The sequence below is a fragment of the Mastigoproctus giganteus genome, chromosome 7 (assembly GCF_048544385.1).
Source record: "Mastigoproctus giganteus isolate SK-2022 chromosome 7, ASM4854438v1, whole genome shotgun sequence".
In the NCBI taxonomy this organism is placed as follows: domain Eukaryota; kingdom Metazoa; phylum Arthropoda; class Arachnida; order Uropygi; family Thelyphonidae; genus Mastigoproctus; species Mastigoproctus giganteus.
The window spans coordinates 192,491,338-192,509,445 of record NC_143581.1 but is presented as its reverse complement, the minus strand read 5'-3'; the positions used below and the strand labels follow the sequence as shown (position 1 = coordinate 192,509,445).

The 18,108-nt window shown below is 36.6% G+C and overlaps 1 protein-coding gene across 1 annotated transcript in view; it reads left to right on the top strand.

Annotated features, from left to right (window-relative positions):
- mts (protein phosphatase 2 catalytic subunit mts) overlaps positions 1-15,461 on the top strand; it is an 89,489-nt gene extending 74,028 nt beyond the window's left edge. Inside the window, exons 6-7 of the mRNA XM_090378029.1 lie at positions 8,240-8,358; positions 13,347-15,461. Of these exons, the coding sequence (XP_090234155.1) occupies positions 8,240-8,358; positions 13,347-13,419 (192 nt within the window). The 3' untranslated portion in view covers positions 13,420-15,461. The remainder of the gene's footprint in view (positions 1-8,239; positions 8,359-13,346) is intronic.
- The last annotated feature ends 2,647 nt before the right edge of the window (positions 15,462-18,108 follow it).

The window sequence follows — 18,108 nt, the reverse complement described above, 5'->3', positions numbered from 1 at the left end:
AGACAGTGTGAAGAGGATTCAAGGAAAGGTGACCAGATTAGTGGTGGGGGCAAATCGATGCATAATGTGAAGAATGGCTTGAGAGGTGTGTGGGCTGCAAAGTTTCATGACTAGACATCTAAGGAGTGATCTGATTGAGGTTTATAGGGTGCTGAAGGAGTTGAGTAAATTGAATGAGGAAGGTCTGTTCTCCTTTGTAGTTGAGACATAGTGGTAAGGCACAAATTTAAAATACCGAGGAATAACTGAAGATTTGGTCTCATGAAGTTGGCCTATGGCCAGTGTGTTGAATGTTGGAATATTCAACATTCAACATGTTTTAATTTAATTTTAAGTCTCTATTAAGAGAGGCGCCTCCGTAGCCAGGTGGGCAGGAGCAACAGTGCGTAGCACACGCTTCTTGATTAGACCGGGGTTCGAGCCTGTAACCACCAAATATGGAGGATGCGGAAAGGTCAGGGAATGACCACCGCATATCCCCGGAGCATATGGCCTTAGTTGCTGGTACTCTTAAAAACCAAATAACAAACAAGCTCTATTAAGAGAAGAGATTAACCACAGAGGGTGTTTGAAAGGAAAAGATTACTTGCTAACTAAAATAAGGCATTAGGAAAAAATATTTTCAGGACATTAGAATTTGAAACATGATAGTATGCAATATCATTAGTCTTTTAACTTGGCTTAGCAAAATAGAGTTGAAAACAAGTGGGCACATCATGGTGCCACTTCTGTGGTTAATACCTTCCATAATTGAAAATTTCACAATTGTAATCAAATAAATTTTATCATCTGTGCTCACATGCTGGGAATTTTAAGTCAGTCAGGTTGAGGTTTATTCAGTTGCTCTGTGATCAGTTTACATAACTGTAATTTGCACAACCATCTGTGCTAAGTTATGAAGTTCTGAGTAACTGGCAATGTTAAAAGAGACTGATGTTACCTTTTTGCATGGATTACAAGTATTAAATAGCAAATAATATCTCAAACTATGGCTATTCTCTTTGGCAGGTAGGGGCAGTTGTGTATAAATAACAGCATAGCCCTTGTTTTAATGTGCAGCTTGTATAAATTGAGCTGCATGATTTATGGCAGCAAAAACAAAACTCAGCAATTTTTTTTTTTTTTTTTTGTGTGAGAAATTGAGAAAGATTTTGTATACCTCAATAATTCTTTCTTTTTTTTTAAATTAATTTATTTTTTTTTTATCTTCCGTTGTTGCAAATGCATTTTTTCTGTGAAGCATATTCGTTGTTATTCTTCTCTCATTGTTAAAAAAGAAAAAAATGAATGTGCTTAACTTAATGATTTCCCTTAATGCAAATACTCTTCATCTTAAAGAAACAAATATAGCATCTTTATTGGTAAATCACATGTTTTGTATCAGTAAGCAGTGTATTTTGGTTTTAGTGGTGTAAACAAAATGGATTTTGTGTATGACTTAGAGGTATGTGAATTCCTTATGATTCCATATGCAATTTTTGGGTAAGCAGATAGAAGTGTAAAATTTAAACATGAAATATTTTACAACATATTTTCATTACAGCTGCTTTAGATTTCTTTTTAACAATGTTGGTTTTAGCAATGATTTTGAATTAGACAAGTTATTCACAATTTGCTGACCCAATTCAGACTGAATTTCATTGTATGTACAAATGGCAGTCAATAAGTAATGCACAGTTACTCACATGCAAATGCATAAGGAAGAGGTGGGGAATTTATGATGTACACTTGTACTACCAATTATCCATTAACACCTATATTTTTCTGGTGTTTTTAGATCTGAAGATATGAATGCACAAAGTGACAACCATTTCCATCACTGGTGTGTGACGGAGTTCCTGTTCTGATTAGATGATCAATTGGCCACATCTATCCATCAAAGTCCTGGCAATCTACAGGGACCAGACAGTTGATCGAAGTAATGTCCAGAGGTGGCTCCAGCAGTTTTGGAAGGTCATTTTGACATCAAGGACAGACCAAGAGCCTGAAGACCAATGTCTCACAAACAATGAAAAAGAACTCATTGACCAGCTCATTCAAAATGACAGGTGCTTAACCACCAGATAAGTGATGGACACTGCAAAAATGTCAAAGGGAAGTGTTTTGATCATCATCAACAGACTTGGGTACCTGTCAAGAAAAATCTTGACAGGTGCCTAAGCTACTTGCACAAGTGATGATGGCTGTGAGGAAAGTGGTCTGTGAAGATCTGGAGAGGTTTGGTGCTAGTGGTGCTGAGTGCTTTAAAGGGGTTGTCACATGTGATGAAACATGGCTCTTCTGTTATGACACACAAACCACCTATGAAATGGGCACACCTGACATCACTTGAAAACAAAAAGCCAAAAATTTCCAAATCATTGACAAAACTTATGGCCACCTTCTGGGATCAGAATGGCATCATTTCTATTGATTTTTTGGAAAGTGCAACCAACCATCACAAAGAAAGATACTGCTTTTTTTAAATTTTTTTTTATGTAAACCCCAAACACGAGAGGTATTAGAACCTATAGTACTTAGTACCGTGCTTGGGTTGGAGATTGAGAAGACGAAAGAAGATATTTGTTGACATTGGACTTGAGCTTCTGTAGATTGTAATTTTCAGGAAATATGTATGAAGGAAGGTTGTTCCAGAAAACGGCAGTTGAATGAATAAATGAGGAAGATGAAAAGTTGGTTCTGTGGGTTTGAAGTTGAACAGTAAATGGATGTTGGCTGGTGGCGGCACATGTTCAGACTGTTTTTAAAGAGAGCGGGAATTATAGAAGCCAATTCAGAAGAACAGTGCCCATGGAAGTATCTGTAGAAGAGGTATGCAGCAGAAACAGTACGTCTATGAGAAAGCGAGTGGAGAGACTCTGTTAGAGATGAATCATTAATTAACCAAACTGCCCTCTTCTGAATGGAATCAAGAAGACTGAGGGAGGTTTTGGGGGCACCACCCCAGATGTGGGAACAATATTCCATGGCAGGGCAGATTTGCGATTTATACAAAGTGAGCAGCTGTTTGGAAGAAAAGTAACGCCGAGAGCGAAAGAGAAACCCAAGTTTTTTTACATGCAGAGGAAGCAATATTTGTAATGTGCTTGTGCCAAGAGAGATTAGAAGTTAGGGTAATCCCCAAAAGAGATATATCATTTTGCCTAGAAATTGGAGTGTCACTAAAGATAAGCATAGGAGCAGAAGAATCCTTTTTGCGAGATATAAGACAAGACTGAGTTTTAGAAGGGTTGAAATCAACTAAGTTGTCTTTGCCCCACTGGAGAATTACCAGAAGATCAGCATTTAAGGAATTGGTAGCAGATTTTCGAGAACTTGAAGCTGATTCAGCAGGGCAAGGTTTCTCAAAATGGAAAGTGGGATGCAATGTGCTATCATCGGCAAAACTATGGGTAGGATTTCCAGTCAATGGAAGAAGATCATTAATATACAAGAGGAAAAGAGTGGGGGAAAGAACTGAACCTTGGGGGACACCGGCATTAGTGGAGAAGTTAGAAGACAGAGCAGTCTACCATCACCCTCAGTGAACGATCAGAGAGAAAACTGGATAATCAATTACTAAAAACAGTTGGCAAACCATGAGATGGAAGCTTGTTTAGAAGACTTTTTTATGCCAAACATGATCAAAAGCCTTTCAGATGTCAAGAGCAACTACTTGTGTTTCACCGAACCTTTCCATTGAATTAGTCCATAAATGGGTAACATAAGCCAGAATATCACCAGTGGATTGACACTGATGGAATCCATACTGGCGATCGTTGATCAGACGGAAAGTTTCTAGGTAGTTTAAGAGTTGGCGGTTAATTGATTTCTCCATTACTTTAGAAAGAGTAGAAGTAATTGCAATGGGACGATAATTGAAGGGGAGGGATTTGTCACCCTTTTTAGGAACTGGCTGGATATGAGCAAATTTCCAAGCAGAAGGAAAAACACCTTTGGAATAAAAAAGTGAAAAAAGGTGGCAAAGAATAGGAGTAAGTTCAGGAGCACAGGTTTTGAGAACAAGTGGAGATATACCATCAGGACCTGGGGCTTTCTTAGCATCAAGATTCATCAAAATCCTTCTGATATCCTTTTGATGGACGACCACAGGAGGCATTGAATGGAGCGTGTTGGGAATGGTGGGAGGTGTTTTACCAAGATCATTAATACATGAATTGGAAGAAAAATGGGATGCTAGCAGGTCAGCTTTATTCTTGGCTGAAGTGACAACAGAACCATCTGGTTTGGACAGAGGTGGGAGCAGAGATGGGCAGAAGTTGTGGCCAATAGCTTTGGCAAGAGGGCAAGAAGCAAGTTTTCTACTCTTGGCCTGTTCAAACTCTAGTTTGGACTGATTAATAACTGCTTTACAATTGTTGCGAGCTTTGATGTAGGCAGAAAATGAAACTGAAGAATTAGAAACAAGCCAATTACGATATGCAACATTCTTCTCTTGAACAGCCTTAGCACATTTATTGGAAAACCAAGGTTTAGATGAAGGACGAGATTTTAAAGTGGAGTGTGGGATAAAGGATTCCATTCCTGCAAGAATAATTTCACTGACACGATCTGAGCAAACGTTGACATCAGAAGTTTTGAAACAGTAATCCGACCATGGAAAAGAAGAAAAGAAGTCTCGCAGGTTATCCCATTTTGCATTCTTGTAATGCCAAACAACACAAGGTTGGGAATAGCCATGAGATAAAGGTTCCATTGGAGAAGAGGCAATCACCAAGTTGTGATCTGAGGTGCCTAAAGGACCACTCACTTCAACCGTGTACTTAGAAAGGTTGTTTGTGAGAAAAAGATCAAGCGTATTGGCTGTATGATTAGGATTGTCCAGTATTCTTGTAGGTAAATGAACAATCTGTGCTAGGTCATTAGTAATTGCAAAAGCCTCAGCATCTCGACCTGTGGGTCGGTGTGACTAGAAAACGGAAGCCAGCTGGAGTTGTGAACATTAAAATCACCAAGGAAAATTACCTCACTGTTCGGAAAGTTGGACTGGAGAAAGTCAAGTTGCAAAGAGAGGAAGTCAAAGAGCTCCAAGTGATTAGTGGAGTTGGGAGAACGGTAGAGACAACAGATGAATTTGACACAATGAGGTAGAGAGATTTTAAGCCAGAGAAGATCAAAGAGAGGAGATTCCAAATTGCCAAGTCTGACAGGAATATCAGAACGGACATAGGCACATGTACCACCTTTGAGGCGAAAGGAATCATACAACGAATAATTTGGGCATCTGAGATGAGCAGTAGTTGAATCAACCGATAACTGAGATTCTGTCAGAAAAAGTACATGGGGTTTGGCAGACTGCAAGTGGAAATGGACATCGTTGAGATTAGAATTGAGACCACGTATATTTGTGAAATGAATTAGGAAGTCCTTGGGAGGTTTAGATCTTTTTGCAGATAAGCTTGCTCTATTAGTTTGACAATTCATGGTGTATTCAATAGTAAGAAAAGGTGGGTGGGACATGCTGTATGAAGTAATGAAATTTTTGGATATGGCGTACACGTGGTAAGAATATACCCAGATCCTTGACATAACGTGGCCTTGACAATGCTCCCCGCATATACACTACTCGGACTCTCTCCAGTCACTATCTAGCAGGGTAGAGGTAGCAAGATTATACACTAGCTGATCTGGAAGCCTCCTAGAGAGTTACCAATAGGTTCGGTCCGGTGTACTAACTAGCGGCCGGCCTGCGAACACAGTTTTAGAGCTGTGCCCTCAAAATGTAAGGAATATTGGATCTCGCCACGACGTTCATCATAACCTCAAAAGTCATCAATCATACTGCATGATGGAAGAGATAGGGAAGGGTTGACCGGAACTTAGCTCTAGAAACTAAACATAGGTTCCACCACTTCAAGCCTCCAATAAGCAAAGTGGCGGTATTTCGCCTGTTGATGTGAGTCATCTACCACCTAGTACTGCCTGGTAACATAGAGGGGCGGCATTCCTCCATGTGGTGTGGGCGCCACACCTCGACCCCTGCTTACATTGGTTCACACCTGGGTGGTCACCCACCATGTACTTGTGCATGGAGGTTATACACAGGATTACTAACAGTCCCACCATCGTGAAGGTGCAAGCAGAGGATTTGGCTGTCACAGACCGTCCGAACTTCACCGAAATTGGGTCCACTTGACTTGAGTGTCACCCGAATATCAGTTCCATCAGCGATTTAGACTCCCAGGTAGCAAGTACAGCTTGTCTGGCATATCTGAGAGAATGTCTGTGACAACCTCAAGGACCATTGACCCTGAAAAAGCTTATTTGAGCTTGTAAACCAAAAGACCTGAACTGAAATGGCAGGATATCAAATTTCATCAGGATAACTCAAGGTCAGCACAGATGACACTGTCAAAAATCACCCTTCTGGACTGGAGCATAATGCCTCATCCACCTTATAGTTATATCTGCCTTGCCCCATCAGATTTTTTGTTTGGTAGACTGAAGGCATACCTGCGTGGTAAGGTATTTGAGAGATTTTCATTTGCTTTACATTGCTGTATATTACATATGATTTTAAAATATACAGTATATACACGGTGGTGCAGTGTTGCCACATTTATACCATAAATTTAAACTGAACTAGTTTTTAGAAATTGACTAAAGAACAGCAGTGTCAGAGCACTTCACATGCCTGTGAAGTGAATCCCATGTGCTGCTATGAGTAAGCAAAGGAAGAGAAGACATGTGCCTCACAATGAGGCAGAAGGCTACCCCCCCCCCCCCCCCCAACACATCAAAACAGTAACTGCAGTACAGAAAAATTTTGTTTTTATTATTATTATTATTTATTTATTTTTTATTACCACATTTTAGACACCTGTAAGGAAAGATGTTACTTTCATTTATTCCAGTCATTTGAAGAGGAAGGCAGTGTGAAGGAATAAAAGCCACCTCCTCCAGACTGTTTGTTCTCTGGAAATTGATGAAGTCCCCGAGTTACAATGCAACATATTTCACAAAAGACAAACACAGCTCAAACTTCAAATATCTCAGCATTCTCTTTGGAAATGCCTGATTAAGATTTTAAAATGTTGCCATACGAGATTATTGTGCTGCATACACTCAGATGCAGCACAATAATGATAAGCAGAGAACCCAAAAGTGATAAGCAGAGAAGACTTCAATTTGCTATGTGGAGAATGCAGTATTATGCAAACTTGGTGTTCAGGTGAAACTTATTTTTATTTAGACATGACTGAATAACACAATGTACAGTTTTAGGCAGCAAAACCTCGCCATCAGCTTTGTGATAGAGATCCACAGAGGAAAGTGACTCTGCGTGCAACCCTGTCAAGTCATAGTTGGGAACCTTTCTAACTCACAGCAGCAGTACATTGCATGTGCTTCAGCATGAACTTCTCTGCAGCTCACAGTAACTCTGCTTCCCACAGACACACATTGGTTTATGCAAGGCAGCCCCACACCACGTACAGCTATTGTTGTGTTTGGATTTTATGCAAAGTGATTTTGGCCCTTGCATATTGTCATATTATGGGCATTTTTGGCTACCTATGAGTCCACACTCGGAGGTGGCCAAAAGTAGTTATGGCCAGGAAACCTGCTATGCTTGTGGACTTGGAACAGTCATGATTGTTTAGTTTTGTTTCTATTGAAGATGTCATTATATCATTAAAAACATTAGTGTATACCTTCAGAAATTTGCTTATCAAAGTGCAGGATATACTGCACATCTGGTAAAATATGCTTTCCAAGGATCTGAGCATAAATTCATGTTTATTTAAAATGCATTTTGTGCACCACCTTGTATGTATTTCTTTAGACATTGTTGCTAAAAAGAATTAATAACTGTTTTCGTGATTTATCGTAAACTCCTCTGACCTGGTGGTCATGTCTGAGTATAAACAAGAAATTTATATATATATACATCTATTTCAAATGAAGAAAATTGCACAGTAGCATAAAATCCTGTATAAAATGGAATAATTTTTTTTTCTAAAAAAAGGTTACATATAGTCTATCGTATTGATTGTTTCATGGAGGTATCATTTGCATTTTATCATTTGCATCCAGTCTTGGCAAGTGAGGTCTTCTGTGAGGATTCATCTCCTTTTGAATATTGCTGAACATTTGGCAGTTTTATGAGCAAAAATTACCATTAATTCTTTGATTAATTTTATTAAAATAATACTTTCATTGATTAAAATATACACAAGATAATTGCATCAAGTCTTATTTATGCTGCACTTAGAATCATATGAATTTATTTTTATTTAAGGGCTATAATTGGTGTCATGACAGAAATGTTGTAACTACCTTCAGTGCACCAAATTATTGTTACCGTTGTGGGAATCAAGCTGCTATTATGGAATTAGATGATGCTTTGAAATATTCATTGTAAGTATTGTTATATTGATACCTGTATATTAAATTTTTTTGTTTTTTGAAGTAAGTTTATATTTTTGGGAAAGTGCTGCTGTGTCTAACAACGAATTTTAGTTTGTTTAGCTTTATACACTGTCATAAAAACTGCCCCCCCCCCCCAAAAAAAAATAAACAACAGAGCTTATAATGGAATTATTTGAAACCTTGCATGACGATATACGCAGATGATCAAGGAAGCAGGATAAAGAGCCATTGGAGTTAATGGTATGGCACATGATTATTATTTGCAAAAGAAGAATGAATGTTGGTGAGTGAGATTGTTATAAAAGGATGTAAGATATCCAGCCCATGTGTATGAGCAGTGTGTGCTCAATTGAATGAATTTGAACTGACTTGCATAATCAGGCTATGTGAAGCTTGATGGTTCACTTAGCAATTTGCTGTTCATGTTGGTGGAAGGGGATACTAAAAGATAGCCACAGCTATCATCCACACAAACATAAATGTGAGGACCAGTTAAAATGCCAGAAGGCTGTTGTTGGTAAATTTGCCTTAAAGGATTAAAAGATTATATTATTTCATCTTTGGGACATCCACTGTGAAGAAGAAGCACCATTAGCAGATTACTGGTGAAGCAGGATTGCATTTGTGTTGTGCACTGCATCGACTCGCCCATCATACGGATAAATCATTTTGTACTTTCAAGTGGAGTAGCTTTTCTGACACTGACTACATCTAAAGTTAAATGATTTTAAACTTAATGTGTAGAGTAATTTGTATTTTTCACTTCATTTTAACTTAGTTATGATTGTTTTCACATTTTGTATTTTCATTTTGATTGAATAGTGTTTAAAACAACTTTTTAATAATTACTACTAAAAGTAAAATTTCAGTTCATTGGACTGTTTAATAAAAACAGGTTTTCACTAATTTCAAAGTTGCTGCAGGCTGTCTGCCATAAGTCATGTGGAAAAGACAATATAGGAAATCATTGATGTAAGAAGGCATTCTGCAGCCACATGTGCAAAAAAAACAGTTATTTTTAGTATTGCAAGACCGGTACAAACAAACAAAACTAAAATGCAAATAAAGGCATTCCAAAACAGGCCTTTTGGATTGCCTTCATTTGCACTGAAACTGTTTCAGTTTCATATATTGCACTGTATTCTTCATCAGTGACGAAGAATTATATAGGAAATGGAAAAAATCTACCTAATATTTCATTAGAAAACACATGCATTATACAAGTGTCCCAAAAGTCACTATTTGGCTAAATAAGATTGATTTCATAAAAATGTCCAAATGACATGATTATATGCATATTTTTCTACAAAATATTGTTCTACAACTTTTCATAATTTATTCATTATTAATATTTTTCTTTCCAGACCTATACCATTTGATGAATGTGCAAGAACATATTCATGTAGGATAAGAAAAATAACATGAAATGAAATTAGATAGAAGTTTGCAAGAAAGATTCACAAAACGGGCCCTACAGACAAAGCATTCAAATATCTGGCACTGTTTAATATACAACCTTAGCAAGGAACCAGTTAATGATGCACATCAGAGTATTGTCTAAGCAGCAGCAATAGCAATACTAAAGACATCAACTCAGTTTCCACCTTTTCCTGAAACTATGGTGTAATGCAGAAAGCACAGCAGCAAGAAAGGCACAAAAGGTGTGAGTGAATCTAATAGCCTTCAAATAACCAAAGTGTGTTATTTTAAATATCAGAGCCAGAAGGAATCTTGGATCTGTTTCCATCATCCAGGTGACAACAACAAAAGTCGTCTGGAAAATGAAGTAAAAATACACATTGCATCCTTTATCAATCCTAGAGCATAATAGATGTGCAATTGCAGAACCAACTGCATTTGCTAAAATGTCTTCCAAAGCATCTTACACCCCAAAGTTTCTGGCCCTTAAGCAGAAATCAGAAAAACAGCAATTGAAGCTGTCTTCAAATGGTTGTGAATCCTATAGCCAACTTTTTACACAGTGGGGACTGAAAGTGGCACTCTCTATCCCAGGCTAGCACTGTTAGGCCAGACAACATCCATCATGAAATGATTAAACATATTTCTTCAGATTCTATGTATTGTCTGCTCTATCTGTACAACAGAATCTATCTCGAAGAGCAGTTCCAGACTCTTGGCACAAGGCAATCATACTTGCCTTTCTTACACCAGGCAAGGATCCAAAAATACCAAATAATTATCATCCTATAGCTCTGACAAGTTGCTTGTGGAAGATCTTGGAAAGAATGGTCAATACTCAACACAGTTCTGAAGAGACAGGTCAACACTCAACCATTTAATCTGAATGGAAACATCTATTCATGATGCTTTCCTGAAATGTGAGTGCCTGGTGTTGGTTTTCTTTGATGTAGAAAAAGCATATGACATGGCTTGGAGATTTGGAATTTTAAGACATTTACAACTTGTGTCTTAGGGGACACGTTGCCATTTTTATTAAAAATTTCCTCTTAAGTAGATCCTACATGAACTTAGTCATTCCAAGTTCATGTAGGATCTTCTCTCTCTCTCAGCCATTTTGCCAAAGAGGAGGGAGTTCTTCAAGGATCAGTCCTAAGTATAATGCTTTTTGCTATCAAAGGTAATGCTGTTACCGAACAATTTCTCCATCTGTAAACAGTGCTCTTTGTTGATGATTTCAGCATCTTTTCAGTCATGCAACATGAGTGTTATTGAAAGGCAATTGTGGCATGCCATTGACATATCAGCTCTTGGGCAATGGTAAATGGGTTCAGGTTTTCATTCCAGAAGACCATTTGTGCCCACTTCTGTTGGAAGCGTAACCTTCATCCTGAACTGAAACTAAAGCTTGGACAAAACAATTCCAGTAGTATCTGAAACAAAATTCCTGGGCCTTATATTCAATAAAAGGTTGACATTCCTGCATCACATCCATCAACTTCAAACAAAGTGCTCAAAGGCTTTGTTGTGCACTCATTCGTTCTAAATTAGATTATGGGTCACAGGTGTATACATTGGGTAGGAACAGTGTACTGCAGTGGCTTTACCCAGTCCACCATCAAGCCACCTGCATTGATACTGGAGTGTTCTGAATGTCTCCTGTCCACAGTTTATATGTCGAACCATCCTTGTTTCTTCTGTGAAAGCAATTGCCATTACAGTACACCTTTAAACTAAAATTACTATCAGACCACCCCATGTGGGCATCTATTCTTGAGCTACATTGGGAAAACTTCTATAACAGCTGTAAGACTGTCAACCGTCCCTTTGATACAGGTAGTTCTTGACTTTACGAGTTAATTCATTCCTAGCACGCGCTTGTAAAGCGGGAATTTATTTCCCGTAGACCTAATGTTAAAAATAGGGGTTACGTTATCAACAATGAAATTAGTTAGTAATTAGTTTGTTTAAACAATGATTGATTTATCCAAAGAAATGAAAACGTAGCCTGTAAAATCAAGCAAATTATAATAATAGAGAAATTAATTATGACTTACAAATGCTAAAGAATGTTTATTCTTCATCATCATCGACTAAAATGCACACTCATTTGATCACTCATTATTGGCTCGGCACTCTGTTTGTTGCACAAGGAGTCGTCTTCTTCAAAAATGTTTCAAGAGGCCGTTCCTCTTTTCTTTATAAATTTCAATAACATGCATAAGCATTTTTTAACGAAACGCAGAAATTGCAATTAACACAATTTGCAAAGCTTAAAAAAAAAAAAAAAAAAAAGAATGAGGAGAAGATTCTGAAAATTTATTTGTTTTTTATACGATTGAAGATTTCAGTAAAGTGCAAAAACATTTCACCATAATAACGTAAAAACCCACACAATTCCAGCTATCGGTATTTTCACAAATGCAATAACATAGAGTTTACTACCCATTTATAATTGCTTGCAGTAACAGAAAAGCCCAATAAACCGGAAAGTGCAAATTGTTTTTATTGTTTTATGGTCATGACTTCCAGAAATGTGCTTTAGAAAAATATCACAAAGCCGTTCAAAATTGGTTCTTATAACATATGATAACGATGAAAGTGTGGTGCATTTAATGATTTGAATTGGTAACTAATACAATTTACACTATAAAAATGACCAGGGAGTTCTATAGTGAAAATTTGAACTTTTGAAGTCGTGGAATGAATTACCAAAAAAACAGTGTGTTATTGGGTTCACATTAAGATATTTTCACGATAACAGATTAATATTGTAAAGTGGGGTACACTGTACTGCATAGCTATGCGCATGGTTTGAAATGCGGTATTTATGAATGTTTTGCAATTAATGTTCATATTTTCAATTTTGTTGATACTTGAAAAAAAAAACAAATAAAAATTAAACCTGGGAACTCATAAAGCGAGAACTGCCTGTATTTGTGTCCAAGATTTACTAAGCAAGTTGAATGTTACAGCAGACAACGTGGCTGAGTCATCAAGGCAATCACCACCACCCTGACATGCTTGAATACCATTATGTTTCTTTTCCAAAGAAAATGAAAGTTTTTGGGAGAAAGGCCATCGCTCTGTCTATCAACAACTCTGTGCTGCCCACAGAGCCAAATACTCTTACTTTCTGCCTGTCTTCACTGATGGTTGATTAGTCATCTGTTGGGCTGCCGACCGGGCTAGCCGAGTGGGTAAAGTACCTGCCCGGCAACCCAAAGGTCGCGGGTTCGATTCCCGCCTCGGGCTTGGATCAAAGTACTGCAAAAACCTTGGGAGGTGCAATATGGCCACAGAAGCCGATGCGCCAACAATTACCAAATCAAAAAAAAGAAAAAAAAAAAAAAATCATCTGTTGGGTATGCCTCCATCTTCCCAGATAACACTATACCTGAGAAGATACTTGACGAATGTAACATGTATTCAGCAGAGTTGTATGCCATAGAATTAGCTTTAGACCACATTGAAATCCACAATTTATTTCTTTTATATTAAATGATGTGCTTCAGCTTATTTCTGTATTTCTAATTGCAAACTTTGCCATGTTACAGCCTGCAATTTGATCCAGCTCCAAGAAGAGGAGAGCCACATGTTACCAGACGCACACCAGACTATTTCTTGTAGACAGCTATGTGTCTGACATTCAACTGTACTTCCTTTCTTCACTGACCCTCCTGCTTTACAGAGGCTTTGCCTGTTCTCCGTACTTCTCTACTTGAGCAACACCGGTTAACATGTAGCAAGACTTACTGTATCAATACAGTATTCAGTCTCTGTACTTTATCTGTCATCCCTTTCAAATGTTTCGTGAATTTTAATTGTCTTTGGCTGATCTACAGTGACATCACTGCCTGAAATAGAACTGATTCCATACTTATAATTTATCTTTACTACATTATAGTATATGTAATCTTAGTTTTAAGAAGGATTTTTTTATTTTTCAAGTAAATTTTATCAGCCATTGAAATGTGTGATGATTCTCAAATAAACAACTTTAAACCATTTCTGAGAAATGCAAACTAAGTTAAAAGGGTAACAAGTATTGTATAAGAAACTAAAGTTATCTGCTTAATTGAGTCACTTAATGTTATCAATGAATTAATGATATTTCAGAATTATACATTTTTTTTTTTTAAATAATGGACATCCATAAAGCTCAAATTTTTGCTTCTAAAATTTAACACTACTTTGGATTTCTACAAACTTTTTTGAGATTCAAGGATTGAATTAAAATTTAATTGCTGGAGGGATAAAATATATGCAACTGATATTAAAACTTTGCAATATAATATAAAATATGTACCAGCTGTGGGAAAACATTTATAAAATTACTGAATACATGCCTTATATATGTTTTGTTAGAAGTTATGTAATCATTTTGACAACAGTTGCATAATCATGCAATAACTAATGCAGTTGTTGACATTAATGAACTTGATTGACTGAAAAAAAACTAATTTTTTGTAAATATTTTTAATACTGTTATTAGTTTGACATTCTGTGTAATGTTTGTTTAGTTGATTTAAAAATAAGCAGTTGTAATATTTCCTAGAGAGACAGACCATTGGTTTGAATGGTATTCAGTAAATTGCAATGCTTGTTTACCAAATTGTTAATGAGAGTTTACAGAAATTACTATAACATGTGTGGCACTTTGTTAGAATATAAAGTAAATCCACATTGACATGCACTTACTTGAGAAACATTTATTTTCCCCTCCCCACCCCTCCCAATAGAATTCACAAACTCACTGGACATTTACATTTAATAGTTTTGATTCCACCTATTTTGATTGTGTAGTTAATTATGGTGCTCGGTAATTTTGACAAAGTTTCTAAATAAGCTTTCTTTTTGTTACTGACTGACATAAATGAAAGTTTCTAGAAATATTAAACATACAATTATAAATAGATGAAAGAGTGGTCTCTTGGGAACAGAAATTTTCATATTGTGTAGTTCTTCAGAAGCATTTTCCTTGGAAGATAATAAGCAAATTTCAGAAACTGCTCACTAACAATATTTTAGAAACATCCATTCTGTATTAAAGGAATGATCTGTTACATGTAGCTCTCATTTTTGTTGTATTTTAAGATTTGTAACCTCACTTGTTCATGGAATATGACATATATCAGGGTTGAGTGATAATACATTCAGTAGATCTAGATATTTTCACTGCATATTACTTGTTCTTGTGTTGCACGTACATATATGGCTATACAACATAATTTGGCTTTTAGTAAACAATGCATCTCGTGAACAAAATCATATGTCAAAAAGGAAGGAGCGCAACTTCACATTTTATGGAGTTTAATCTGATTCTTACACAGATATCCCAATAACTGATCTCAGATTTGGTGAATACCAATTGTTATTGATCAGTGTGGCCTGCCTTTTGACATTTGCATGTCTTTATACATTTCCACTTCATTACATGTTATTTTTATTTTATGCTCATTTTATCACCCCTCTATTTCTATCCTAAAGAAGAAATAAACTCTCCCACCTTTTGAAAGCATAATTTAATAAAATGTACTTGAACTTTCCTTCTACAGTTGGGCCTATTATATTTCAAAAAAACCCAAAAAAACTTGCTATTTGAATAGAAATTGCAATTCATTAAATTCAGGCTTCTGTAACTTCTTAAAGGAAACAAAAATATTGAAATTACCATATCAGAATGGAATGTTTGGAGATAGTCTTAAGTATAAGTACTTTATGCATTCAGATCATAAATTGCATGTGATTGTATGTATAATTCTTTGGCTGATTTGTTAAAAGATTTTATTTTGAGATGATCATTAAAAATGTCAACAGTGACAATATAAAATGAAACTGTGAATCAGTGTCTTAGATTTTACCAAACTTCTTTCAGACATCTGATGCTTAAAAAGGACAGGTTAACATTAATTTAATTGCTATAGCCGTCTGTGTACAGAGTTTTCCTTTTCAAATTACAGGGATTTATTATTATAATTAGCATAGTACTGAACTTGTTAGTACTGTTCTAATATCTATAGTATTTAAAGCAACAAGCAAATGAAACATTTTAAATTTGATTCTTTTTATTTCAAATATATTTCTTTGACAACGGATGCTTAATTTATAATTATCTCAAAGCTGGGTTTTTTTTTTTTTTTTTGTCATTAGCCAGTTATTTTCTCAGGAATGCCACTGACATCTATACATGACATGTAGGTTTCTCCTTAAAATTCTAATACTATCAGTTAATTCATTTAAAGATACAGTCGGACCTCTCTTTAACAAACTTCCATATAGAAAATTTTTTTGATTTCCCCTTGTCATTACATTAAATAGTTTCCATATAACAAAGATAATTTCCATATAATGAACTGATTTCGAGAAACTTGAGTATGCATTGTTCGCACATCTAGCCTTTAGTCAATAGAGCTGATGCTGTAGAAAGCATGAATTAAGAGATAAAAGGATTAAGACCTAAAATATTCCACAAATTAGTGGTGCCTGCAAAACTCATACAACCACCTCTACTGTACCAAGTCACACTGGTCAACTGCTGTGTCCACAGCCATTGGTAAAGATTAAGGCATATTCCTGATGCAGACGTTGGCTCCGGTCAACCTGTTCTACTGGTAGCACACTGTTGGAGAATTAGGAGAGGGTGATTTTCCTCTATCCTAGAAATTCATCTGTTATTTTGCAGAAATGAGTTATCCACACTTTCACTAAGTTTCACCTGTCTCTGTTTACATGGTAGGTACAAGTGTTCCCTAAATCAGTTTTGTTTTTGCTGCTGTGCAAGTAACCTTACAATGTCTAAGAGGAAATCCTTAAGTGCAGTGGAAAAAGTGGAAGTGCTTAACAGTGTAGGTCGGGGCATTAAAAAAAAAAAAGAAATAGCTTTAAAATTTGGTATCTCTGCCAGTAGCGTGTCAACCATTCTAAAAAACTGTTTCGATTCTCAAACTGTTTGAGGAGATGGGACCCAGAAGGAAGCGTGTGAAATTATACCTGTTGTAAGATGTAGATGAAACCATTTTTAAGTGGGTGAGATTGATTTGAGACTAAAACATGTTGATATCAGGGCCATTAATAAAAGAAAAGGCTATGGATTATGCATCTTTTCTGGTGCATAAAACATTCCAAGCTAGTTCTGGTTGGCTGGACAAATTTAAAAAGCACCATGGATTACTCAGTTATTTCTGGTGAAAGTGGGGTTGTAATCGAAGAAACTGTATCCATTGGAAATAAACAGTTATGAAAAAAATTATGGAGGACTACAAGCCTAAAGATATATTCAGCATTGATGAAACAGGTCTATTTTTCAAATGTTTGCCAAACAAAACACGGACTTTCAAAAGGGGATAATTTGTTTAGGTGGTAAAAATATTAAGGAAAGAATGAGTTTTGGTTGGTGAATATGGCTGGTAATGAAAAACTGAAGCTTTTAGTAAGAGGCAGAAGTAAACAACCCCAATGTTTAATAGGAGTAATTGTTAGAGCTGGACTACAACTACACAAAAAATCTTGGATGATAGGTGATATTTTTGAACAGTGGATCTTAAATTTTGATAGAAAGATGACAAAAGAAAACAGAAAAATTGCATTGATTGTTGACAACTGCCCTGCCCACCTTTACTTGGTAATTTCAAAACTTACAAGTGTGAAGCTTGATTTCTTCCCTCCGAATACCTCGTCTAAACGGCAGCCAATGACTAAGGCATTATCAAGAATTTGAAAATGCACTACCAAAGGTGCATACCTATAGATGGTTGTAGGTTTGTGGATGTGCATATCACAGTTGGCAAAAATGTGGTCAAGATGTGATGGAAACAACGATTAAGAATTGTTTTGTGAAAGCAGGTTTTACTAAAACTCCAATTAACAGTGATGAGGGATGAATTAGTAGAAGATATTGAACAATCTCCGTAGCCGAGTTGTCAGGAGCGGGAGTGCAGTAGCACACGCTCTTTGAGTAGACCAGAGTTCAAGCCCCTGACTGCTGAATACTGTCGATCGGCCAACCCGCACTGGACCAGCGTGGCAGATTATGGTCCATTTCCCTCAGCACGAATTGTTGAGGAGGCTTCCATCCTGCAGTGGGTTGATAATGGCTGCACTTTACCTTTTTTTTTTTTTTATTGAACAATCTTGGGAAGAACTTCAAGTGTGAGGTTTGATCAGTGGAGAAATTGTTCTTGACAGATTTTTAGGAATTGATAATGATATCATAGTAGCTGAATATCCGAGTGACTCTAACACTTTGGAGAGTATTCAAAGGACTAGTGACCATATCGATGATTGATTGGATGAAAATGAGGGCATCAAAGGCAATAT